Source organism: Eucalyptus grandis, chromosome 10 (genome assembly GCF_016545825.1).
Source record: "Eucalyptus grandis isolate ANBG69807.140 chromosome 10, ASM1654582v1, whole genome shotgun sequence".
NCBI lineage: Eukaryota > Viridiplantae > Streptophyta > Magnoliopsida > Myrtales > Myrtaceae > Eucalyptus > Eucalyptus grandis.
This window is the reverse complement of record NC_052621.1, coordinates 27,180,746-27,207,519: the sequence shown is the minus strand read 5'-3', so window position 1 is coordinate 27,207,519 and position 26,774 is coordinate 27,180,746. Positions and strand designations below refer to the sequence as shown.

Sequence of the window (26,774 nt, the reverse complement as noted above, 5' to 3'; positions counted from 1 at the left end):
TCACAATAATTTCTTAAGGTCAATTGATGGAGATAAAGTTATTTGGATTTTCACAATATGTGATTGCCATGCAACATCGGGATATAAATGAGAAATGCGTATTTTCTTGCGTAATAACTCTTGTAAATAAATAAATATATTTACATAAAAGAAGCCTCCAAATAAAATTATAAATCTTTTTCTATTTTCTCAAAAGCGCAATTCCTTCTTAGGAAATTATCCTACGGTTCATTTAGAATTTCTTTAAATTATGGGGGAAAAAAGAATAGTCGAAAGCCAACCGCAGATTCAAAACTTGGCCGGAAAAAAAAAAAATGAAAAACTTTAGATTCAAAACGCAATCCTTGAGCACGCACTTTCAGGTCGTTATCTGAAGAGCCAATCATTAAAACGGCGACGTCTCGTGGGCACGGGATCTAGTAGTCCCCGAACCTTTAATCGCGCGTGGGGCGCGCCACGTGGCGAGCCACGATCTGGACGATCTCGCGGGATCCGGAGGCGCCACTCGCCCTTCGAGCTTTTGATACTGCCCACGTCGGACGGGCCCACGCCACGCGCGGACCACGGAGCCGCTGCGGACCTTCACTTGTGACACGTCAGCATCCTTCCCCCAAAAAAATCTAGCCCCTCTCCTACTCTCCCCACTCTCTCTCCTCTCTCCTTTCTCTCTACTCTCTCTCTCTCTCTCTCTCTATCTTCTCTCTACCCTCTCGCTTCTTCTCTATCTGGAACTAGAAGGAAGAGCCTCCATCGCAATCTCCACTGGTCAAGCTCACTCCCCCTGCCGGAAGCGCCTCCTCCAGCGGCGGAACTCCCTCCGAGCGCGCGGTTTCGCAGCTCGCCTCTGCTCTGACTTCGTGCTCTGAGCTTCGGGATTGCGGATCGCCTTCCGTTCTTCGTTTCTCTTCGTCCACTGCGCTGACGTCGGTTCTCTTCCGCCGCTGCTGAATCGACCTCCGGAATGGAGGTGCTGGTTCGCTAGGGAACCGGAAGGAGGTAAAACTCGCTCCCTTTCCGAATTTCTGATTGCGCGGTGTCGTGGTAGCTTTCCGGTGCGGTGACGTTTTTGAGCTCTTGAGGTTTCGACGCATCGTCTGCGGTCTTGGATTTTAGGTCTCGGCCTTTCTCTGTTTTGAAAAGACTGAGGCCGTAGCGATCTATTAGAGTGGATTAGTTTGGATTTGGCGCCACGGTCTCACGGACGTGGAGTTAGAAGATTGGGATCGTGGTTAGGTTTTTGTTTTGAGCTACTCTGTTCTATCTTAGCTACAGAATCGGTTCCTTAGTCAGGCGTGCTTGTGCGCTTCATGTATGTAGACGGCTTGCATGCTATGAGGTGTTTTGTTTTGAAGTTGGTGGGAGGAGATTTCTGTTGTAGACGGCGTTTCTCATCAGCTCCGTGGATATATTACAGAGTACGCCGGGGCCTTAGGGCTCAAGGTCTCTTCATTAAGTTCAATTTATTAGCTGGAAGTGTGGACGTTACTGTCCTTCCTCATCATTAAGGGTATATTGATATGTATCGGTGCTGAAATCTCCATTATGGGGCACAGAAAGTCTGTATAATCAACTTATTTTTATAGGTAGGGCGAGCAAGTCATCAATTCGTAGTTGGTCCATATAAATGATGTGGATTACAAGCATACCTGATCCCTTGTTGTGTTCTTGTCTGGGATGACTTCACCTTGGTGATTAATATGATCTGTATTGACAGCGTGTGGCAGTTTTGCTGCTACCATTTGACCACTTGAGTTTCCATCTATAAAATCACAAGTGAATGTTATGATTATCTTCTGCTGCTGTGGCTTATGAGATATTTTATTACATCCAAAGATTGTCCCTGGCTGTCAGATTTTAAGGGTTGCTTTGAAGTTTTTGTTTCCCCTTATTATATGATGAGAACAGTTCTTCTTGTCATCATCTCCATCTTTTGTTTAATTATGGGTCCAGTTATTGCTTTTACTTCTCAGGCGAATTCAACCTAAACAAGTTGCTTCATTGTTTTAACTGCACTTATATAACTCCCAACATATTCACTGGATGCAGCTGGCATTTGGATCAGACTTTCTTTTGTTCTTTAGCATATAATGACTACTGATGAGTGAAAAAAGAGCTGGGTTCAATAAAGATTTCTTTTTGTTCTTTTCCACTTGCCTCATTTTTCAGAAGTAGTTGTTGGATTTGGAACTCCATTGCTATGTTTGTCTTGCAGACAGTACTTCTAGGGGACGTCATGCATGAGTTATATGGTCAATCGAGCTATCAGGCGTTTCTAGTTGCTGTTGATTTTGAGTCCGGTTGATGGGGGCTCTACCAGTGGCCATTGATAGTGGCAATGATAGGGCGTCTGTTGAACAAAGCATTCATATGCACAATGAGCAGAATGGAGGAACCAATGGAATTCTGCATGGGGAGCAATGTCAGAATTCATCCGAGGAAGACAATTCTAGGTCTAATGACATAGCAGAGTATGGTAATGGTTGTCCTAGTCTGGATATTCAGGCACATGATGGTTTTCAAATACAGCCACAACAGCCCCAAGGGTCACAACAGTCTCATGGGCCTGCGGTACTATGGGATAGGTTCCTCCCCATCAAGACAGTTAAGGTTCTTCTTGTTGAAAATGATGATTCAACACGGCAAGTTGTTAATGCGCTGTTACGGAATTGTGGATATGAAGGTTAGCATGTGTTATTGACATGGGTTTGATATTCACATAAACATTCAAGTTAGTGGCAGTAATTCTGCTGTTGTTTCTGTGACATCTTCATAGTACTGTTGTTTCTGTGATTCAACATGGCAAATTGTCAATGCACTGTTATGGAACTGTTGATACGAAGGTTAGCACATGTTATTGACATGGGTTTGACATTCAAATGAACATTCAAGCTAGTGGCAGTAAGTCACTGTTGTTTCCATGACATCTTCATAGTACTGCTGTTTCTGTGACATCTTCATCGTAAATTGCAATTCATGTTCATAAATCGGTTACCTGCATATGGACTGAATTGAAGTATTGGCTTGACACGTGATCTCAAAAGGTTTTCTTAGTTTATTTTGTTAATCAATTGAACACAAGAACTCATTTATGCACTTTTTTTAAAGGATATTCCACTTTCCCTCTAGAGCTTTTAGGATAGGATAGACATGCACGTGATTCCATATTTCTTGTTTAAAGGGACATTTTTGTTGTCTGAAAGAATCTCTTACTGTCTTTCTTTTCGCGATTCTTTTAGTCCCAATGCACTTATCCAGTAAAGGTTTAAGGTTTAAGTTTGGCAGATAGTGTATTAGGTTCATGTTCCTCGAGGGAATGTTTGGTAGGATTGAGTTTGCCTGTTTATCTTTCCCAATGCCTGTGATATTAAGTGGGGGTTAAAAAACCTTTGATTGGGAGTTCATGTTTATTGCTGGTGCTCTAATGTGTCTCATTTTACGGGATCCTCAATTTCTACTACGATTGATTATCCTGACCGAAATCGGATGTGTTTGTGGAACAGCCTTGGCTTCTTTTTACAAAATGAACCCTCTGTGTACTTTTACCTTTTCCTTCAGACCTTTTATATTCATTTTGTCTTGGCAGTTACTGCTGTTGCAAGTGGTATTCAGGCATGGAAAACCCTAGAAGATCCAAGAGATCAGATTGACCTTGTCTTGACAGAAGTAGTCATGCCCTTGCTATCGGGAATAGGTCTTCTTAGCAAGATAATGAGCCACAAGACCTTGAAGAATATTCCAGTAATAAGTAAGAATTAGTTCACTACAAATGAGCAGTTTGATGTGGTAAAGCTTTCCGTGAATATGATTGCTGATTTGATGCTTTTGAATATTGCATCTGATGAGCTACTCTTGCAGTGATGTCTTCTCATGATTCTATGGGCATAGTATTTAGATGTCTGTCAAAGGGTGCAGTTGACTTTTTGGTGAAACCTATCCGAAAGAATGAACTTAAGAACCTATGGCAGCATGTGTGGAGGAGATGCCACAGTGTGAGTTGCGGCTCATCTTTTGCGATAGTCACTCTATTTTAACTTCTGAACTTGTTTGCAAGTTTAGCATAGGTGAAAATAGTGCCTATAGGGACTAGAAGCAGAAGGAGCTCTTCTTAGGAAGGGCATGTCTTCTCTCCTCTCAATAGGATGGGAAAATCTTGTGGGGACCTTGGGTCCACTTGGACAGGGTCAATGACAACCGTTGCATGTGGGTCCCATTAAATGGAACGGCTGTACCCAGTCCATGGACCTGGGTCTCCACAGGAATATCCCTCATAGTATTTCCGTTGTTTGACATTTTCTATTTGATGAATTTGTCTATCTAATCTATTAATGTTTATCCTGGTTCAGTTGGCTATATTGAATAAAATATTATTGTTGTAATTCCCTGTTGGACATTGTGTTAAGTATCATATTTTCTCAGTCTAGTGGCAGTGGAAGTGAGAGCGGGACACACACCAAAAAGTCCAAGGAAATGGGAAGCTATGATGATTCTGAGACCAATAATGGTAGTAGTGAAGAGCAGGATAATGGAAGTAACGGTTTGAGCATGCGGAATGGAAGTGATAATGGAAGTGGCACTCAGGTAAATTTGCATGTGGACTGGTTACATGACAAGAAGTTCTCACATCTGTTCCTTGTGTGTGGTATGTATATCTAGCAGTAAGGCAGTGATTTTGGGGTTTCTTGTTTCTTAGAGGGATCAATCTCTTCTTGCTATGGTGCTTCAAGGCGTATGGAACACCTTTCCTTTCCTAATGCTTTTCAATGAGGAACGATCTGGTCAGAATAAAATGGAGTTGAACCCTTGCTGAGTCAAGTAGCTCAAATTATTTGCTGCATCGATTACTCTAGTTGAAAGTAGACTTGGAGAGCTTCTCTTAAGGTTTAAATATGTAATCAATAGTCAATGTTTCTTTCTTATGTGTCTTTGATGAGCATATGACATACTAGGAGAAGGTCTAGGATTTGGATGCCAAAGGGCAGATTTGGGAACAAAAATTAGTTGCACAGTGAACAAGGTGGATCGGGACTTGTCCACCGGAGTTGTGCGTCCATTGGATCCCTATTATTAAATGGCTACACTAGGTTCCACGTCTACAATGAATGATGAGAAATGACATCCTTGTCTTTACATTTGGAGAAAAACATTATTGAACTCTCTCTATTAATTTATAGGGGATAAGTGCATTGGAATGTTCTAAAACTTGTCATAAAAGTACAATTGAATCTTGTAACTTTAAAAAAATGCAATTAAATCCTAAAACTTGTTAGGAAAGTTCGATTGACTCCTAAAATTATCAAAAATTACAATCAAGTTTTAAAACTTGTCAAATTAGTCCAGTCAAATCTTTTCATTGATTGCATTTTTTGTAAGTTGTAGGATTCGAATGCACTATTGGATAAGTTTTAGAACTTGATTATATTTTTTGAATGCTTTATGATGCAATTGCATTTTCGTGACAAGGTATGGGACTTGATTGCATTTTTTGAAAGTTTTAGGATTTAATTGCACTTTCGTCACAAGTTTTAGGACTTCTAGTGCACTTATCTCAATTTACAGTGATTGTAATAGCTGGACGGCAGTGCTCGGAGATTGAGGCAGTTCTACCAGGATAACTGGGGGAAGAAGGAGAAACTCAAATAGAAATTAGGTATTGCTAAAATTAACATGGGGAAAGCAGCATTCCTGTCACTAATCGAGAAAAATAGAGTCAAAACTTCCATAAGAGTATTCGTTCAAATCTGTAAAAGTTTCTTAAGTTAGATTCATTATTGACACAAAACATGGTGCAGTTACATAACAAATTGTGATGACTTATGTCAAAAGAAAGAAGGGTCCATTTTTTTACTGTTGGTGTAGAGTCCGTTTCTTCCAACTTAATCTGCTTTTCCACTGACATCATAAATACTATTCCAATTCCAAAAACGTGAAATAATTATACGAGAAGCTACTCATCAATATTTGCACTCTGTGAAAGTTCAAGTGTTTCGGACTTAAAAAAAAAATGAAACTATAAGAGCCGCAATATTCGGACTAAGCAAAAAAAGTAAAAAGTAAATGTCAATCCAAATAGACCTATAGCCACTTGGTATAATGAAAGTAACACTATTGATGCTTAAAAATGTTTTCATTATTTGTTCAGAAAATAAAATATTCTGATCTTTTAAGAGCTAGAATGAGTACTACCTTTGGGGGGAGCATTCAATCTTCGGTTGGTTGCACATATGTCTTGTCTTTTTTGCCCTCGCGCTTGTGTGTGTGTGTGTGTGTGTGTGTGTGTGTGAGAGAGAGAGAGAGAGAGAGAGGGAGATCTGTTGGTACTATACAATCAGAGAAATGAATGACAAAAAGAACAAAGAAAAGATAGAAATTCAAGGCTGCATTGTACTTAGACGTGTTGTGCAGTGAGTAAGGGGCCACTAGTCTTGAGTCAGTTAAGTATCTTTCTATTCTCTCCTTCATGCGCCGAGGATCCATCCTACTGACCTAGGCAGAACTATGCCATGGAAGGGATTTTCCCCATAAGTAGAATATATAAAAAACAGGTGCAAGCAACTCATGAATTTCCTGGTTAGATGGCTAGCATCCTCGATGAGGCTTTCATAGCCTCTCCAATCCACAATAATCAATGTTTTTTTTGGTAAAGCACAATAATCAATGTTAAAATTTAGTAAAGAGAAGAATGTCTTAAATATCTTAATTTCTCCTTTCTCAGGAATTTTTTGGACTTCATAATATTTTTGGTTGAATTTGCTTGAAATGAATGTTACATTTGAATAAATGAATAACCGGGTAAGATGGTATGTGTGGATAGTTCAAAAATGAGATTGTTCCAATTGCGGGTGAGGCAAATGGGAACTGTCACATGGGCTTAATGTGCATGCGCATGCCATTCCTTCACAACCAAGCAACATGGGGTCGTAAATCTTTTACCCTCACCCAAGCATGTCTCCATATTACCCATACTCTCTCCTTAAATGTGTGATTGCCTTCTTGTAGTGAGCTTAAAAACTTCTGTGCAGAAACTATTGTCCAAGGATTTGGTTTCAACAGGTGCAAGCTATCAGAAATGAGAATTCATTGTAATGCTTCAGTGCCAAAGAATATACAATAAAAATTAAATAAAAAAATAGCAGGCTGCATCTTAGTTTGTTGTTCTGTTTCCCCCATTAAAATGTAAATGATGGAACTCAACGTACAACTGGTTTTGAGATCATTTAGTAGATGACTATGTTATAATAGCACGAGTTATTTTAGGTTTTCTCCATATACATGGACGCACATACCACAATCTTAGTGCAATAAATATTATTGATTTTTGGTACAGTGTCCTCCTCTTTTGTCTGAAAATAAGTAGAGACCTATGTAATATTCTGTGCCATCTCTCTGTTGACTTTTTCACAAAAAATGTCCCTACTGCTGGTGATCTTACCGGCATGTATGGATTGACTTTTATCTTTTCTTTCCTCTGGATCTTGTGTTGTATGCACTTTGATTTTCTTACTCCAAACCGCTCAAAGCTTTCACAATAGATAAATGTTGATGTAGATTGGAGTATAATTATTAATAGTCTTGTGACATTTGGTAATATGTTAAATTTTGGCGGGAAAGCTAAAAAGTAGTACTTTTTGCTTTTGCTAAAGCGTAAACAGATGCATTCCGACCAGATTTAGGACCTATCACAGAACTTTTTTTTGCTCAACTAGTAGTACACCAGATAAGTGCAGTTCAACAACTAAGGTATAGTGGCTAGTATTTTTAACCAGTCCCTATGAGCAATGGCATGGTAGATGACCTTTTGATTCATTAAGATTGCTGTCCGCGTTAGCATGGGAAGACCAAATTCTTAATAGCCACTATACCTTGCAGACTAAAGAGATGCCTTAAATTTTTTCATTTTATGTTGATGGTGAAGAAAAGGCTGAATATATGTAAACAGTACAAGCATAAAGACTGAAGTTTATGGGAGATCAGCGTGTTTTACCACTATCTCTGCTTATTAATTCTCCATCTTCTCAGAGTTCATGGACAAAAAAGACTGCTGAAGTTGATAGCCCTAAGCCAGTATCACCTTCCGACAAATGGGCAGATGCTCCTGATAGCACTTGTGCTCTGGTGGTTTATGCTGGGGCAGAAACACTCAAAATGGACGAAGAAGAACCAGGTACTAATCAACATTAGCAACTTGAATTGAAAAAATTCCTGTACTTCTGGTTGGTCATGTTCTCATCTATATATTTAAATCCTGTAGGCACTGCTGGAATGGGCAAGGATGCAAAAAAAGCCTCTAGATGTCAAGATTCTAAGCATGGATATCAGCATGAGAGATGTCAAGATTCTAAGCATGCATATCAGCATGATAGATCCGAGAATGCATCCTCTGTTATAGAACCTAAAACATTTGATATAGGACAACTGGGGCTCGAGCTTGATTTAGGTGGCAAATCTAGAAATAAAGTACCCAATATGGCATGTAAAAGGGCCAATTGCCAAGAGGCACAGACTGAAAGTACAGTCTTTGACACCAGAGATGGTACTTCCAGGAACTCACATACAAAAGCAAAAGCTGACTGTGATTCTAAAGAACTTCCATTGCTTGAACTAACGCTTAAAAGGCTGGAAGGAGTGGGTGAGTCTGGAAGAAGTACCCTCGGTGATCACAAAGTTTTGAGGCATTCTGACCTTTCAGCATTCTCCAAGTAAGGAGGAAACTTCTGGGTTCTACTCATCTAAGCTGTCCTGCAGATCTAAATAGACTTCTTGTTTTGATTTTTTTGTTTTTTCAGGTTCAATGCAAGCTCTTCGGTGAATCAGGTAATTTGTCTATCTTCTAAGTTGACACATCATGTGATTGCTATACTGAAATCTACATATATGCCTCTATATTATTGGCATGAAGAAACTGTTGTGCAGCAGACTAGACCAAACAAGCCTCCACACCAGTGCTGCTTTTAGCTAGGGTGTTAACAGCATCTCTCTGTTCATGTTTATTACTTATAGTGGGTGTTATCTTAGTGATGATCATGTCCATTGTGGAGCAGGGTCGGGCAGGAACTACTGGAAGCTGTCCTGCATTTGATAATTGTTCGGTTGCAGTGAGATTGGAGAGAGATTTTCCTTCTTGTTCACTTGGTACTCCTCCATATCATCAGTCTAACATGAGTGGTGGCAACAATGAATTTGTTTTGGGTAGTAAAACTCCTACAAAGCCAGAAGGAGTATCAACTTTTAAATCTTCAGAGTCTTCCGCCTTTCAACCAGTACAGCATGGTTACACGTCTTCATCCTGGCAAGAGCTGTCTGGAAGGGCAAATGATGCTTGTTCTAACACAGTCCAACCCCCAACAACCAGTCCACGTCAGCACATTCATATCCGGCACCACCATCACCACCACCATCACCACTATCATCATCATCTCGACAGCTTGCAGCAGCAGCAGCAGCAGCAGCAGCAGCAGCAGCAACAACAACAACAACCTGACCACAAGGATCTTTCACTGAAGAACATGGTAGCAGCTGCTCCACAATGTGGATCATCAAATGCATTCCAAGACCATTTAGAAGGTAATGCTGGGAACTACAGTGTCAGTGGGAGCGTCTCTGGGAGTAATCATGGGAGCAATGGGAATACCGGGAGTAAAAGTGTGCCAAATGGTGGAGAGAATGATAAGGTAAAGGATGATGGAGTTGCTGGACATACTGGAGATGGTGGTGTTACTGAGAAAATTAATGGTGGTGGAACAGATGAAGAGCGAATTGCACTGAGGGAGGCAGCCTTGTCCAAATTTCGACAGAAGAGGAAGGAAAGATGCTTTGAGAAGAGGGTAATGAGCACTCTTTCTAGTTCTTTGCTGTGAAGCTCCATAATTTTGATCCTAGACCTAGGCCGCCGTATAATCCTTTAGTGAACCAATGATAATGCTTCAAATCTAATGACTTTGTAGCTCTTAACTGACTTCTCCTTTTGTGGAGAAACATGATCGTTGTAGGAAAAATTATACCTTTTCCTCTCTAAAATTTCACGGTTCTCCTAATCAAGACCCTATGCTTTTAATTTGTCTAATAAACTTATTCTACTTTCATGAATTTTTAATCACTTCTCTTTGACACCAAGTCTGATCAAATTCAACTGATGTGGCTGTAGGACAGCTCCAAAGTATGCTGTGGATAGAGTGTCCGGATGTCAATGTGGATGTGTGTTGAATAATTTAGCCAATCCAGATAGCGTCAAAATATGATGTCAATAAAATTTAGCCACTGTAGACACCCATGTGGATGCTCACAGTATGTTAGATAGATATGGGAGAATCTGGTATCGGAGGGACTTGATTAGGAAATTTGTGAAAATAGGCCTACTTGATTAGACAAACTAAAAGGTAAATTGATTTAATAAGAAAATGCGTGAAAGTACATGATAGAAGGTAGAATATTTATCTCGTTTTATGTAAGTTTCGGAATCCACCATGCTTGATATATGAATATCTTTAGACCCGAGAATCATCTTTGCTTATTTTGTGAAGTTGACTATAATACTCAACTGTCGTACTTCCATGAGAGCTTCGTATATGCTTTGTTGTAAACTGCTGGTAGCTGACATGGCATTCATAGAAGCTATCTCTGCGAGAATGATGACTTCATGGACCCCATTCTAAATGTTCTCTGTTCTCATTAGTGTCTCCTTATCTTTTGTACTCCAGGTTCGTTATGAAAGCAGAAAAAAACTAGCAGAGCAGCGACCTCGGGTGCGAGGACAGTTTGTTCGGCAGATAACGTATGAAATGGCAATGACAAGAAATGATCACTTTTGCTCAATCTGATACAATATCATCTTCTAGCAACAAGCTGAAATAGTAATCTCTTATTGCTGGTACTGCAGGTCTGACAGCAAAATGGGTGACGACTGCCAGAGCAACGACTCGATCTCAAAGGACAATTCATGCGACAGTGTTCAATGACAGGAGGAATGCACGTTCATGGTCGATCATTGTTGTTCAGAGTGCAAAGTTGTGTATGAGCACGAGCCTTTACACCGGCCTTGTCTTTTACCAAGAGATGTGTCGGCCTTGTCATGGAAATTAACCTGCTCTATTGGTCTTCCAAGGTTTGTTATGAAAATTCAAAGATAGCACCTGGACTTCATACATATCTTGTATCTGGGGAAGATGACGAACAGATAGAATTATGGATTCCATAAAACTTTGCATTGTTAATGTGTTCCTTTTGGTTCCTCATCTAGTGAGATTGACACACAACAGCTCCAGTCGTATATAAGTCTGATACAAGTTGATTGAAAGTGAACGCCCATGACCCGTGCCATTTGCGGCCTCTAAGTCATCTTTGTCGGTTTGCCTACAATTACTGTTATGTGAACGTCGATTATACACGGCGATGTGTCGTAGAAATTGGTAAGCAGCTCCGATTATAATGTTTCACCAGGTTACAGCCCTTTCCTAGTTGTGAATACCGGCCCAGGTAGGTCCTGCAGCGGAAGATGCTGAGTTCGATTCTATCCAAGCTGCGTCATTTGTCAAAACTTGTTCGCTCTGGCAGCCTGAGAAAGTAGAAAAACTAGGACACGACGTGCTCGGTCAGGCACGTAGGTCGACTCGACAAGGTGCTGTCACACCAGTCTTGGAGTAACGACATAGTTCAGAGGTTTTAAAATGTTTGAGAGGCAATCTCGGCTACGTCCACGTTTCTCAGAGCCTAATTGCCCCAAGAGACACGAGAGAACATATCAGCCAAGCATTCTTCCGAGAAACTTGATGAAAGAAGACAAACCCATCATGTCTTTGACCAATTTTTCTAGAAACAAGTGGGAAGGGGGAGGTGTACTCAGCAATCTGGCCAAGATAGGCACTACACGAGACAGGGTGTCGATGTCACCACCATATAGGCTCGGCTTAGAATTATCGAATTTGCATACGCATAGGCTTTTAGGGCTACAAACTAACTTTATCTCGATTTTAAAGATGCGTTTGCTTCTTGATAAAGGAAATTGCTTTTGGGAAATCCTTTTTCGTTTTCCTAACTTTCCGAGTTTCATAGCTCGACGTGCTCTCTCTTTCTCCAGTTCAACTAATCACTCGATGTCGATGGGAAATCTACCCCCTAGGATCTTAATTTTCTCTACATGATTGCACTGATAACATCACTCCAACCCCTCCTCCCTAGACACGTTAACCCGTCAAATAAAAAAAATTGTCATCGCACGGGAGCAAGACGTTGACATCTCGCAAAACCTAAACGGGGCTTTTGACTTGCCCACGGAACCTCCGCAAACTCAATAAAGTTGTTTGGAAACTGAAAAAACGGTTTAGTCCCCCTCTTCGGTTCCCCTGATGATTATCTCCAACAACTCAGTGGGTTCGCGACACGTGTGCACGTCGTGCCAAAAGACTCTCTTGGTTTCCATGTGTTGCGAAGTTCATGGTTTATAAAGAAAGGCCGTGCGAACGTGTAAAGCTTCTAGATCGAAAGCGATCAAAGCGAAACCTGTCGAGTCGTCATGAGGTCTTTGGGCACCGGCCATGCACGCCCCCGGATGATGGACGGGCCACTAATCGAGTTCCAATTGGCACCTGGCTTGCGAGGGGATGTCATCGAGGGTCGTTTTCTGGAGTTTGAATTTTCTTGCCTCTGTCGATAATATGATGGATCGATCGATCTTGAAAGTTCGTTTTCAAATTGAAAGTTTTTGTTGCGTTGCTATTATTATTATAAAGCTCGACTTCCACTCAATGTGTGGATGACTTTGGCCTGAATAGTGACTCGTAAGCTTGGCGTGTGGAATTTTGTTACGACACGTCCGTCTATCCTAGATAGTTGAGCTCACATCTTCCCCACCCAACATCCTCACATACATTAAAAGTATTAAAAAGACCATAAACTTATTGCATTCGTATCGATTCAATCTTAAACCTTTTAATTGTACAAACTGAGTATTAAAAGTTTTGACAATTTGTTAATGTAGTCAGTCCGACAAATATTAGCTAGAGATAATTGTCATGGATATTAGCCATCTTATGTAGAATGATGGGAAATGGAGATAAAATTTATAATTTTTTATTATTTTCTTTTCATTCTTTGTTTGTCAATTCACAACTCTAAGTTGAGAAGGGCCACGATGCCCTTGCCCGTGGCAGGCGAGGGGCAAAGGCCCTTGTCAACTCATTGTTGGGGAAAAAAAGAAAGGAAACGAAAGAAAAATGAAAAGGATAAAAAATGTAAAAGTGAGTGCTAATCATGCCACGTAAAATTACCAATGTTCATATTAGTGATTTTTTGCTATAATTGGCCGAATTGGCTATATTGATATATTGTTAAAAGATTTAAAATTTAATTGACACAATTAAAAGTTAAAAATTGAGTTAGCATGAATGTGATACATTTAGGCTGCGCATGACAACGCTTTTGTTCCCGGGAAAAGTTTTTTTTTCAGAAATAGTTCTTTTCTATTTCGCTCCGGGAACAATTTCGAGTAAAAAAGAACCCGTTTGGTAACGACACAAAATTTCTACTCTTGGAATAGAAAAAGAATAGAAATGCGTTTAGTAACGCAACAATTTCTTTTTTGTATTTATTCATTTTTTATTCTTGCCGACGGATCGCCGGCGACCGGCGGCGGCGGCGGCCGACGGTGGGCGGTGGCTCCGAGCGGTTGATGGTGGCCGCGGCAAGAAAAAGAAATAAAAAAGAAAATTAGCTTATTTCTAAAAATTGTTCCTGGGAACAAGAAGCAACTTTTTTTTGCTTCTCGTTTCTGCTCCAAATCTATTCCCTGGCTAACTTTCTATTCCCGGGAATAGAAAAACATTTTGGCGTTACCAAACAGGTTTCTGTTCTTTTTTTGTTCCGAGGAACAAAATAACAGAAACCATGAGAAACAGAAACGTTCTCATGCGCTACCTTAAAACATTTTTGATACTTTTCCCCCGCATCATTGCCACACGTCAATCAAAGAGATAGAATGTCACATTGTCGGACACGTCATTTTCATTAAAAAAAAAAATAGGTTAGAGAATACTCGAAGCGAAGTGACTTGGATAGTTACGAATTTGATGTATCAAATGCAAGAAACTGAATTTTAGTGATGCGAAGTTATCGGAGTGCTTGAGATAGGGGTGTGCAACGGAAACCGCCTGAACCGGAACCGGACCGGACCGGCCGGTTTTGGGCAGTTCCCGTGATCGGCGGTCCGATTCCCGGTTCCTAATCTTGGAACCGGCGGCCGGTTGGTTCGGTTCCCGGTTCCAAGGTGGGAACCGGACCGACCAGACCGACCGGACCGGACCAAATTTTTTTATATATAATTTATATTCATATAATATATAAACACATATAATATATTAATATTATATATGAAACTTATTGCAATCGGAATTGTAATTTAGGTAACAACCTCTTATGTGGCCAAGAGACCACCAAAACTCTTGTTGTTACTCTTTATTTATAGAAAAAACTCTCCTCCTCATGCTCACACTCTCTCTCTCTTGCTCCCCTCACTTGCAAACGACAAGGCACTTCAAGCCCTAAAAAGTCTCATATCGACTAAACATTCAAAGTATAGAAGAGAGATTGTCTATAAAACCTAAGCCAAGCACAACTTTTAATCACGTTGTTCATGGGTTTTATGCTTAAAATTAAGCATGAAACACGTAAATTATGATTGATATTCACACAAGTGAAGTTTGAATATTTTGCACGTGGAAACATGTGTGAATAGTTTTATTAGATTGCTCGAAAACCGAATTTGATTGATCGGTTTGGAGCATGATTATTCTTTAGTGAATGATCATTCTTTAGTGAAAAAATAAAGTGCCAATTCTTTTGGACCGGACCGGACCGGAACCGGTCCGGTTCTCGGTCCTAAGACCAACGGTCTGGTCCACGGTTCCCAAAATTAGGAACCGATTCTCCCGGTCTGGTTCCCGGTTCCACCTTGGAACCGGACCGAACTGGGAACCGATCACCCCTAGCTTGAGAGCGAAAATGTCTGAAGGTTCAAAGCGAATATCAATCTATATGCATGACAAATCAATTATTTCATGGGCAACTCTGCAAGTTTTCCTAACTTAGCAGTTAAATCATTGCACTTACTCAACATGTTTCCTAACTAAGCAATTAAATCATGCCAGTTACTCATTCTATTGGGCTAAAGCATGGATGCACTTTCTTGTAAGAGTCCCGTTCGCGAAAGTACAAACCTAATTATTATATGGCGTGTTTGACCACCCAGAAAATTTATTATATGATGTGAATAGGACGGAATGGCTGCAATACCGAAAAACGAATTAAATGATAGTAAAATAATCTAGACACCCCCGATCGACAACGGCTTTGCAGAACCTCAGGTTTATTAGTTCGTAAAATTTATGTTAACAATAAAGTTAAACCCAGTAAACTTCTCTTACAATCTAAATTTAACTCCTCTCTCTCTCTCTCTCTCTCTCACGTCTTTCTTTCTGTCTAAAAATCAATTTCTAAATTGATTTAAAATCTTAAAAAATTCTCCTTATGAACATATTTTACAGGAATCTCTGCCGGCAGGAAAAGAAGATGAGGATTTTGTCTTTTTGTGGCGGTGGTGGTGTGGACAGAGCTGAACATTGACCCGTTCAAACGGTCAAAATATGCGGACGGTAATTTCTGGCTTGGCCGGCTGCACAGAAGACCGCGTCTTTCCGTGGATGACAGCGGTGTGAACTTGAGTGACAAAAAGAGGAGGAAAAATAAAAATAGATGCAGCAATCGCCGCTCCAAACTGACAAAAAAAAAAAAAAAACTCGTTCAAGTTGATCATAATGAATAATTCAGATTTAATTTGACTTGCCTCAATTCCAACGATTGCTTGAATCGAATTTGAACTGGCTAATTGTTTAGCCATTATTGACGTATAGGTAAAATTCTTTAACACACGTATTTTTATCCATGGTATATGGACTTAAGTTGAATTCAAATTTCTTTAAGATGGATTGATATCAAGTCAAATTTCAGCATCCGATTTTTATGTTGGATGAGCTCACGCAGGTCAATTGAGCTTGAGTTGAGTCCCAAGCCCCAATCACGCGAGTCTAATTGAGCTTGAGATCGACGTTATATTGGCTTTGCTTGACTCGATTGCTGTTATACTTCAAATCGAATCATTCCAAAAACATTTTAGATTCAAATAGTTTACAAGTTTGGGTCATATTGTGCCACCATAGTGAACATGGAATTCGCTCCATTTGTGCTTGGGTCAATTGGCTCTCAACTTCTCATATGATTTCTCGAGTTTTATTTTGTCGGGTACAAATCAAGTCTAGGTCAAATAATGCTGGATTGCTAGTGCAATTTTCTCCGATTTTGCATTAAATCGCGCCAAAATCGAGCATCAAGACATCGAGGTGCTTTGCTTTCGGATTTGATTCGAACTGATAATGAATTGAGTTCATCTGGAGCTCGAGTTGGGTGGGTTTCAAATTATTCAAACGATGTATTTTTTGCTGAGTGTGGGTCGTTCAATTCGACCATTCTTTCTATATTCGACTCGAGCTATGGGTGCAAGTTCAGGTGGGGTCGGAAATGATCAAGGTACGTATAAAAAAAAAGGAGAAAGCAATTCGTTCAATGCTTTTTTGGGGCGGGGGGCGTTTTAAATGTGAATGAAATCGGGTGCGGGTCCCGCGCGCTTTGGCAAACTTCGAAAAGGTTGACCTGGGAATTGGTTCTTTTAATAAGATCAGACGGTGGAGGATCGGTGATCAGATGGGTGGTGGTGGTCAACGCGAATGGTTGGGAGACGTCATAAAAGACACGACCAACCGAGTCCGCAGGCGGTAATTTATAATTAGGCAATTAATGCCCCGCACGTCACCAATTGTGGTTGATCAATTATGACCGGACAAAACACCCCATTTTCTTCTTTTTTTTTTCTTAAAATAAAAAAAAAAAAAAAATAGAGGAATTTACTTTTACTTTTATTTTCATTTTTATTTCTTATGTTCATCGGTGCTGATATTTCTGTTTCCTACTCACTATTTGATCGATTGAAAGTTGAGGCATTTGAAAAACACATGCTTATCATGTGGACTAATACTAAAAGTAGCTCGGCTTGTTTTTGGAAAAAAATGAAAAATCAAAGTGAAGATAAATGGATTTGGCATTGATTGAATTTCGACGGCCAATAGATATATGATTATATCTTTAAGTTATAATCCCAAACCATCTATTTAGATTTTTGACTTGTCACGCACCTTGTTTGATTTGGTCGAATTATTTTATGGGGACGAGTTTTGCCAGTTTAAACTAAATTTTCTTACCATTAATACAAATTAAGAGTTGTTATAATGTTGTGCTTTCCTATTTTTCCTTTTTTTTTTGGATGGTAAGTTGGCATACAAAGTGTGAAGAGTATCGGATTCATAAAAGATTAGAATTTTAACATGCAATCTCATCAAACACGATTAACAGAATGAGGTTTTAGAATGCATTCAACATTTTTGAGATTATGTCTTGGTTGAATGATCATCGAATTAGCTTTAATCATGTTTCGTCGCTTATGGCGTACCCACCGATTACCAGATTTCACTGAAGACTTTCAAAAAGCAATTGAAGTTGCATCATTGGAACTTGTCCAATGACACTCATTTCATCATTGATGTTGGAGTCGAAGTTTATTGAAAACTTAAATTTACCTTCCAATTATCTCAACTTCTTTGAATTTTAACTCACGAAAATCTAAATTTTTTTTTAACTTAGAAAGATAATAGAAGAAGAACTCGAAATGATCATCGATAATCCTAAACGTCTACACGCAAAGGTTCTAAGGAAAAATGATAATGTTCATTGTCACAGACAAGTCAAAAATCATAAAAAAACATAAGAAAGATAAATTAAAAAACTATCCATAGTTTAATCGTTACTTGACTTAAAGTTTGCAACACACCCATTTTGATTCTTTCTTAGCCATAAGCGCCCTAAAATCGCGTAATATACAAATCGACCAATAAATTTCCCTTCTATTTTTCATAGTGATTTTTAGAAGTGTAGATAATATTTTATTCCTTTTCAAATAAGGTCCAAAAATCATTGTATTTGCAACTTCTTCTTTGTTTTTTTTTTTTTTGGCACTTGCATGAGGGAACGCGGAAATTCACACATACATACATACATATACATGTATATTACGTGGCTATATTTAATTGACACGAGGGAATTTATATAAATAATTCACACTCCACCCCCCCCCCCCAAAAAAAATAGCCATAAAAAGAAAAGAAGAAGAAGAAGAAGAAACCATCCCCCAAAAATCTCAGAACTTTCTTTTTGCCACTCTTCTGTTCCCATTCTCTTCTTCTTCTTCTTCTTCTTCTGCCTCCTCTCTCTCGTGTTTCATGTTCTTCTCTCCTCTCTCTTCGCCTTTTGGGGCTTCGACTTCCCTCTCTTGATTGCACGATCGTATCGCCGAGGAGAGAGAGAAAGAAGAGAGAGAGAGAGAGAGAGAGAGAGAGGTTGTGTCATGGGGTGTTTCAGATGCAGCGGGAAGTCAGTGAAGGAGCCGGAGGACGTGAACACACGCAGCGGCGCCACCGCCGCCGCCACCGCCACCGCCACCTCCGCCGCCGCTGCCGTCGCCGCCAACAACGGCGACGGCGACAACCTTCATTGCCCGGCGAAGAAACCGGAAGATCGAGGTGCTCCGGGTACTTCTTGAAGAATTTTGCGATGCCCCCCTGTCACGTCTGTTGTCGAAGTCGCCGGATTTTTTCCGCCGGTTTTTGTGAAGTTTTGATTTTGTAGCTTTTTTTTCCGAGCTCGGAAACCGAAGGGTGGTGGGTTTGGAGAATCCGTTCTTGATTTCGCGGAACTGCTGTTGACGGTTCCTTGAATTTTCGTTACAATTTCTCCAAGTTTTCTTCTCGGGTGGATTTCGTCACCTGAAAATCTTGCATGTTTAGAAGATCAAAGCTAGAACAGCGAAAGAAAGAGGAAAAAAGGGAGCTTGAGCGTGAAGTCTTGTTATACTATGATAGCATGGTTCTTCAAATTTTCCGTGAAACTTTCGCTGTTTGTTCCCTCTGTATGGGTGACTTCAGTTGCATTCGCGAGGAAATAAATTTCAAGACTTGATGTTTGTTGTTTGCTTTTGGTGCTTGTTAGAGACTGCGAAGGTGGATGCTCGCGGAAATGCGAAGGAATCCGAGGTGGAGAGGCACGAGGTTGCGAGGGACGATGACCAGCTGAATATGGACATGAGGGATTTGGGTTTGAGGGATATCTATAAGGATGCAAAAGCTAACGGAAAGCGGGCTCGGACGTTCACATTCAGTCAACTCGAGGCTGCCACGGGCAATTTCAGACCGGATTGCTTTGTGGGTGAAGGTGGCTTTGGCAAAGTGTATAAGGGGCATTTAGAGGGAACTGACCAGGTTGGTTGAGTCAATGTAAGCCTTGTACCCCGTGTTCTGGCTCTTATTTGCTTCATTAAATCTCTGCTATTTATCCTGTCTCTGAAAGTTCTGGCGCTGAACTTTATGGTAAAAGATAGCCTATGTTGAGACTGAGGAGGATTATATTGCTGCTCTGTTATACTTCATGTTTATGAAGCTTGATGTTCTGGTGCAGATAAAAGGTATATGTTAGGGCATGTTGTGAACTGTTAGTTTTCTTTGGTTAGTAGGTGACAAGACATTAATTTTGTCGTGGATTTGGTGCAGGCAGTAGCAATCAAGCAACTTGATCAAAATGGAGTTCAAGGCACAAAGGAGTTTCTTGTCGAAGTAACGATGCTAAGTCTGGTTGATCACCCTAATCTTGTGAAATTGATTGGCTTTTGTGCAGAGAGAGATCAGAGGCTGTTGGTGTATGAATATATGCCATTAGGATCACTAGAAACCCATTTGCATGGTAAATAACTCTCCTCCAGCCTGCCTATTCTGTTGTAATGCTATCATCCTTATGATCCTTTAACTTTTGCTTATAGCGGGCGTTGATTTTTGTTTCACATGAGTTCTTTACTTCATCCAATTAGTCTTTTGAATTTGCTTCTTTTATCCCTGATCAGATCTTCCGCCAACTAGAAAAGGACTTGACTGGAACACGCGAATGAAGATAGCAGCTGGAGCAGCAAAAGGTCTCGAGTATTTGCATGACAAATTGAAGCCTCCTATTATATATCGTGATTTGAAATGCTCAAATATTTTGCTCGGCGATGAATATCACCCTAAGTTATCTGATTTTGGCCTAGCCAAGGTGGGTCCAAGTGGGGATAGGACCCACGTGTCAACAAGGGTTATGGGTACCTATGGTTACTGTGCACCAGATTACGCAATGACAGGCCAGTTAACATTCAAATCAGATATCTACAGTTTTGGAGTTGTTCTTCTGGAGCTGATAACAGGAAGAAAAGCGTTTGATCCCATGAAAGAGTCCAAGGATCAGTACCTTGTTGCTTGGGTAAGATACAACAACCTTTCTTTTCCTCTGCTGATTAGTCATAACTGATTGGACCGATAGAAAAAATATCTTGTTTGATTTGCAATGTTTCCTTATTTGTTCTTATTGTCCTTGAAATGTTATCTGCTACTCTGTCTTTTTCCCTGAGATACCCTACATGGTCTAGTTTGCTTGAAACCTTGTTATGTTTAATTTTGCTTGATCTGAAATTCAATATTCAAGGCAGATGGGAAACTTTTTGAAGAAGCAGATTATGTAGCGATGCCTGGAATCCATTTTGCCTTGGCCATCTAGTAGGGTGCTGAAAATTGTCATCATATCCTTGATCTCTGTCATAACTTCTTGAGCTGGGTGACCTAATAGACTACTGGATGTTTTAAGTAATGAAGATTAAATACATTATACCTTTGAATGTGCATCTTCTGATTTTTTGGAAGTTAGGAGACCTTCTAAGGTACTTACTCCTTGCTCTTAGATGGCGAAACTTTCAAGTAGTCACAATCATGAATTTCAAGTAAGAATGAGCTTACGGAGCAAAAATATTGATTAGAGTCTTCACCTCTCTGATGTGTCCTGAATAATTTCTGGAATGTTGCCTCTATGGCTTAGATTCCTTTGTGATTTTATTTTCCATATGATCTGGTATAAGAGTAACTTCAACTAGAATGACATTCACATTTCCTATTTTTTGTGCTTTATGATGTAAAAAAATCTAGTCATCAGATGTTGGCCTCTTGAAGTTTTATCCACAATTTTTGAGTGTTTGTAGGTGGATCATTTTGATAAACCCTGCACATCTTTTGCTATTTGGGTTTAGGCTGAACTGTTGTGTTACATATCGGTACTGTCCAGTTTACTACGTGTTTTGACTGGTACAAAATAGCTTGTATCTGAAGAAAAATGTTGTATGGGAAGAAGAGATTCTAAAACTAAAAAATATTCGAGGTCATGCTTCAAGCTCTTGATTATTACCTTCGAGCTGTCATCTTTTGAGGATGAGGTTATGGTGGTTGTGACTGCATTTATGTGCCAATTTTCCAGCAGAATTCCATGTCTGATGAACTCCTTAGCCACCTGAGAATATTTTTGTCTTCCTTACCTGTGGAATTGCCTTACATTTATCTCATCCTGCTGGAAACTCTCTTTTGTGAAGCTGATGAAAAACACAAGCTATTATACGTTGAAACTTTGATGTACATCTAAATGATATGAAAGACAATAGCATGTGTATTAGCAGTTTAGCTTGATTAAAGAGTGATGAATATTGGTCAGGCACGCCCCCTTTTCCGGGATAGGAAAAAATTCTCCCAAATGGCTGACCCAACACTTGAAGGCCGGTATCCTGTAAGAGGCTTGTACCAGGCGCTAGCCATTGCTGCAATGTGCGTCCAAGAGCAACCCACCATGAGGCCGGTCATAGGTGATGTGGTCACTGCGCTGAATTACCTTGCCTCTCAGAAGTACGATCCAAGTACCCACTCTGCGCAAAGCTCTGGGAAGGCCACCGGCAGTTCTTCTTCTAGAACGAGAAGAGAGGACAGAGTAAGCATTTTGGATGATCCGGCCTTCTCATCTTATGGATACCAAAACTAGGAAGACTGCATGACTTTTGGCCTTGTTCATATATGAAAATGCCGACTCCGTCGGTCTTCATGGGGCGCACATATTAGGTTTGACACGTCATCCTCAACTTCAATACAGGTAACTCTTTGCCCTCCGAGCCCCCACTTCATCCCCCGTGTACATGCGAGCTGAGTTTTGTATGTAATTAAAGATTCCTCTGTGAAGAAAGGAGCTGTTTGTACCCTTCCATTTAGTTGGAAAAAAAAAAGCCTCTATTCTTTCCTTACATTGTTTTGCCATGATCTGAGACACATTGTGCTGAAATTTTTTAATCCAGACACCGAGAACTCAATATTCGACCATTTGGTAGTTTTATTATTTGCCCTTATCGAGTTTACAACGATGCAATGTGAGCCATGCCTATGCGGATCTCGGGTTCCTTCTCTTTGCCGAGGCAGATGACGAGAGGATGGGCTATATAATACTCGAAAGTAAGAAAATTTGGCTCAACGCTCGAAGCCAGATGAGAACCTCATGACGTGAGAAATGCATTGAAAGCAGAACGGTAGCTCCATGCATCATGTGATTTCCTAGCAACTTGGCCCCGTCAAAGCCAACTCAAAAACTCTGAACAATCGTGAAAGGTTCAAGAGGCATGGACGAGTAACTATGACTAAACTGTTTTCTGCCTCTCTCAGGAGTCTCAGAGCCGTGGATTTTTGGTTGTTGTTGTTGTCTACCGAGCGATGGGCCGACCAAAAAGCAAGTCAGCCCCGCTCCAGCAACTCGGCCGGTGTTTTCTTGACAAGCTTGACGTTGATTTCTTGTCTAGTGTCACTACCTCTGGTATCAGGACCTTACTAAACTACCAACACTCTCACTCGTGGAATCTAAATCGAGTCAATGTCAATAGTGCGTAACCTGGATTCTTGGGAAATTACATTAGGGCATTACTTTGGGCTTTGAATGGAATAAGGCCCACCATTTTAGGATCCAACCTTATGATACGATACCGCTATTGGGCCATCAGGTTGTTCTTGTTTCTCGTACTTTACTATTAATTAAGATTTGCTTTGGCAGCAGGTAAAACAAATGGCCTTTAAAGTAACCCCTGTTGTGCAAATCACGGAGTTAGTATAAGCTGATTCTGTCCGAAACAAAAATAAAGAAAAATCTGGTTTTGCTAGCGTTTTCTTTTACTTGTAAATCTGGTGACGAAAGGAAAGATGTCCACCGATCTGAAAGCCTAGAAATATCGTAGAAGTCTTGTGAAATGGTTTAGTTCAGATCCATGACTTGTATATGCCATCCCCACTTAGAGCAGCACACGTTTGATGCGGGCTGACAAATTCTTGGTCGCAGAATAGCCCTTGTGGCACCTGGTGAGCGGAGATCGCCAAACCAACCTCTCTTTTGTAGTTGTTCTTAAGAACAATACAGCGAATCACATCCTCATATTGGACTATACCCTATCTAGTCTAGCTTGGGCATCTAGTTCCTCGAGCAAGTTACACAAAATATTTCTGTATAACAACTGGTTTCGGCCTGCTATGCCATCATCACAAGAACAACATTAACTCTTAATCAGTTTGTGCACAAAAGGCCAACCTCCTTTCAAAGTTCCTCATTAGAGTTAAAACCATTATATCTTAGAAATCTTAATACAAGCACCCTGACCCCACTTTTACGAACCGGTTATATCATCCCTTTACATTACTCATTTTTTACCTTAATGCCACATAACTCTACTCACTAGGGTACTAGCATATTGGAGAATACGGTTTGTAACATTCTCCCCACTCAATTTCGTAACACCCTCATTGTAGATTGCTTCATTGTTTCCCTAGTTCGTCAACCAACGCCACTCCCTTGGGACTTATATGAATGGCAATGCTCGCCCAACAAAATATGCAACTCCACTATATTGGCAGCTTCCCTCTGTCAAAGCCGTTCTTGTATCTTTGGTCACTTGTGCTTTCTTTGATAAGTGTGGCATTCGAAGACAATCGTGCTCCCTCAGTATCACGTCTTGCCTACTAGGCTTCTCCTTTTCTCAGCACACCAATGGAGGTTTTCCCCTTGATGGAAATGCGGTAGCAGATCTCCTCTTGAGATTTGCCCATTGATCTAGGAATGTTTTCCCTATTTGGTGAGTAGTTTAGTTCATTCCTATCTCCCCAATACCATCTTAGAAGCTTGATGAGAGTCGCATCTTGTCTAAACCCTCTTCCCTCGATGATTACTCCTCACCATCACAGGATTGTGTAGAGAGCATGCTTTCCTTAAATGATCCACCTACCAAAAGGATCTTGCTTTAATAACATTTGTGGTTGCGGAATAGCCTGTGTAGAACTTGATGAGCCGAGATCATTAGGCCAGGCCTTTTTTCTAAAGTTGTTTCTAAGAATGGTATAACAAATTTTATCCTCATATTGGATTGTACTACGCTTAGTCTAGCTTGGGTATTTGGTTTCTCAAAGGAGGTACACAAAATTTCAGTACAATAGCTAGTTTCGGCTTGTTTATGCCCTCATCATAAGAATGACATTAATTTTCCAACCAGTTTGTGTTTGGGAGACCAATCTAATTTCAAAGTTCTTTATTAGAGTAATAACCATTCTATTTTAAAACTCCTAATGCAAACGCCTTGATGCATCATTGCTTTGTAAAATGGGCTTTCTAGAGACACCCCCCAACCAATTCTCGCATGAAATACTCACTCTTCACCTCATTCACAAGGACACTAGCAAATAGGAAATTTTGCTTTGTGACATTATTCCGCACTCAATTGTGCAATGCCCTCGTGGTAGGCTACTTTGTCGCTTCCCTAGTTCCTCAACCATCAATGCCTTGGGACTTACATGAATGGCAATGCTCGCCTGATAAAACTGGTAACTCCCCTCTATTAGCAGCTTCCCCAATTAAAGCCGTCCACGTATATTTAGGAACTTGTGGTCTCCTTTACAGTGTGGCATTCAGAGCCAACTGTGCTCCCAAATGATGCTTTGTTTTCGTAATTCGCATCAACCACCCTACTAACCACGTGGAATTTTCTTCTTTCGGTCGGAGTACCACGTGTAATTTTGGTAAGCGGAAAAGTAAACGAAACTTGCAGCGCGGGCCCCGGGGGGGCAGGATCGGAGAGGAGAGGACGCAAAAGGCGAGAGCGGGTCCCGGGAGCTCAGTCTATCGTCCGCGGTAGGGACTAGGGTAAGGAAAAAGGGATGGCATGATGTGACCTCCCGCGACCGTCGAAATGGAAGATGGGTCGGTTCACGTGGCTCGTGGGACCCACGACGGCACGTGGGGTCTACCCCTCCCCCTCCCCCTCCCCCATCTCCCATCTCACATCCCTATCATCGTCATCATCGTCATCATCATCTTCTCCGAACCCTCCAAGGTAAAAAACGCGACGTACGAAGCTAGGTTGGACTTTAGCACGCACCCGAGAATCACTCCGACATCATTCGTGAAAATAATGACGTTCTAACTATCGAATTTATCTATGTTGCCACACATTTTTATAGCGCGAAGAGAAGACGTGATTCCATGCATTTATTTTCGCATTTATTTGATTAGGAGGATTTGAATATGCCGATCTAATTATAACAAGATAGATTCCATTAGTCTTGAATTGGGTCAGTTGAAAGTATTGATTTGTCTCTAGATCCTAACTTAATGGCTCAAAAGTGTTAGATAGTTAGCAAGTTTTTCTTGAAAAATTGACATTTCGATCACCCATTTTCATTTCAAGTGATGTATCTTGGAGTACACTGTCACTCGTTTCTCTCTCCAATGCTATTTTAGGGGTACAAACTTGACGAGGGAAGTGATTAAAGCCTAGTTGAGTTCTAAGACAGATATAGGAAGATAGTTCTCTCTTAATTCACTCCAACAGAAATGATAGATGATGTCTGTCCCTCCCCTCTTTTGCTATTTTTTTGTAAGTGAGAACTTGTGCGTCATCCTTTCATCTTTGTTCAAAGAAAGAGCAATGCCACTAATTATATACGGAGTGACTGCTTTGATTCTGATGTTTTGTTTTTCGTAAATCTTGCTACGCATATACTTTAATCTGATGTAGCTTGGAATGTGTGAAAGAGTCATGCTTGTCTTGAGACATCTAAGCTCCGCTCTTAGGCTTCTTTCATTGTCGAGAGGGAAATTCAAGTAGCTCAAGCAATGTATATAGTTGAGTAACAACCGCTAGTCTAATTAAAATTTGAATTTTTCAGGTTATTTTGTACATTGTTTACTATCAAAATTGAGCTCGAGTGACCTCGAGCTTAACTTGATCTCATGTCGATATTTACATCTTCATAACCAAGTTGAGCTCAACTTTATGAGCTACTTGTTCAGGGCAAAGCTCAAGCCTCGAAAACCAAGCTTTGGTCAAATCATATATCTCGATCATCGAAAAAATACCTAATTAGTTCTAAATCTATTGTATAACTATTAATTTGATTTTTAAACTTTTAATTTCCTCAATTTAGTCGTTATTCTCTATGCAAATTTTCAATGTAATCATTCCCGTCAATTTTCATCGGAAACCGTCTAACATAGTAGTTTAGTTATCATTGGTCGCCCTGCAATTGCATGGCACACATTCAAAACAATCAATCCAAAAGTAGCACCTTCCTCGCAAGGCCAGGGCCATGCTTTTCCGTGACCACCAGATGCAATGTGCCAATATTCTCCATTTGCATTTCCGACCCCTACAATCTCACTCCTTCCTATTTTCCACCACCATTTATTTATAAAAACGGCATCTCTCTCTC

At 40.4% G+C, this 26,774-nt stretch overlaps 2 protein-coding genes across 4 annotated transcripts; both read left to right on the top strand.

The window, feature by feature from the left end:
* The first annotated feature begins 649 nt into the window (after nucleotides 1–649).
* Nucleotides 650–11,324, top strand: LOC104423870 (two-component response regulator-like PRR73). The gene is made up of 11 exons (XM_018863729.2): nucleotides 650–996; nucleotides 2,213–2,680; nucleotides 3,584–3,745; nucleotides 3,856–3,989; nucleotides 4,417–4,578; nucleotides 8,017–8,161; nucleotides 8,249–8,696; nucleotides 8,784–8,811; nucleotides 9,039–9,821; nucleotides 10,695–10,768; nucleotides 10,874–11,324. Exons 2-11 carry the CDS (start codon nucleotides 2,302–2,304, stop codon nucleotides 10,950–10,952), a joined length of 2,394 nt encoding a protein of 797 aa, XP_018719274.2. The 5' UTR covers nucleotides 650–996; nucleotides 2,213–2,301; the 3' UTR covers nucleotides 10,953–11,324.
* Nucleotides 11,325–18,237: 6,913 nt separating this feature from the next.
* On the top strand, nucleotides 18,238–22,358 carry LOC104423869 (probable serine/threonine-protein kinase PBL5). 3 transcript variants are annotated; one of them, XM_039303762.1, is made up of 5 exons: nucleotides 18,238–18,671; nucleotides 19,138–19,406; nucleotides 19,695–19,884; nucleotides 20,042–20,433; nucleotides 21,706–22,358. In XM_039303762.1, the coding sequence occupies exons 1-5, from the start codon at nucleotides 18,497–18,499 to the stop codon at nucleotides 22,024–22,026; spliced, it is 1,347 nt and encodes a 448-aa protein (XP_039159696.1). In that variant the 5' UTR covers nucleotides 18,238–18,496; the 3' UTR covers nucleotides 22,027–22,358. The 3 variants fall into 3 exon arrangements, with proteins under 3 accessions (XP_039159696.1, XP_039159695.1, XP_039159697.1); XM_039303761.1 differs by having other exon boundaries at nucleotides 18,238–18,680; XM_039303763.1 differs by lacking the exon at nucleotides 18,238–18,671 and having other exon boundaries at nucleotides 19,263–19,421.
* Nucleotides 22,359–26,774: the final 4,416 nt, after the last annotated feature.

Coding starts and splice junctions, on each gene's coding strand:
- LOC104423870 (XM_018863729.2), top strand. CDS start 2,302: ATGGGGGCTCTACCAGTGGCCATTGATAGTGGCAATGATAGGGCGTCT. Junction 3,746..3,855: donor GAAGAATATTCCAGTAATAA/GTAAGAATTAGT, acceptor CTACTCTTGCAG/TGATGTCTTCTCATGATTCT. Junction 4,579..8,016: donor ATAATGGAAGTGGCACTCAG/GTAAATTTGCAT, acceptor CCATCTTCTCAG/AGTTCATGGACAAAAAAGAC.
- LOC104423869 (XM_039303761.1), top strand. CDS start 18,497: ATGGGGTGTTTCAGATGCAGCGGGAAGTCAGTGAAGGAGCCGGAGGAC. Junction 18,681..19,137: donor GGAAGATCGAGGTGCTCCGG/GTACTTCTTGAA, acceptor GGTGCTTGTTAG/AGACTGCGAAGGTGGATGCT. Junction 20,434..21,705: donor ATCAGTACCTTGTTGCTTGG/GTAAGATACAAC, acceptor AATATTGGTCAG/GCACGCCCCCTTTTCCGGGA.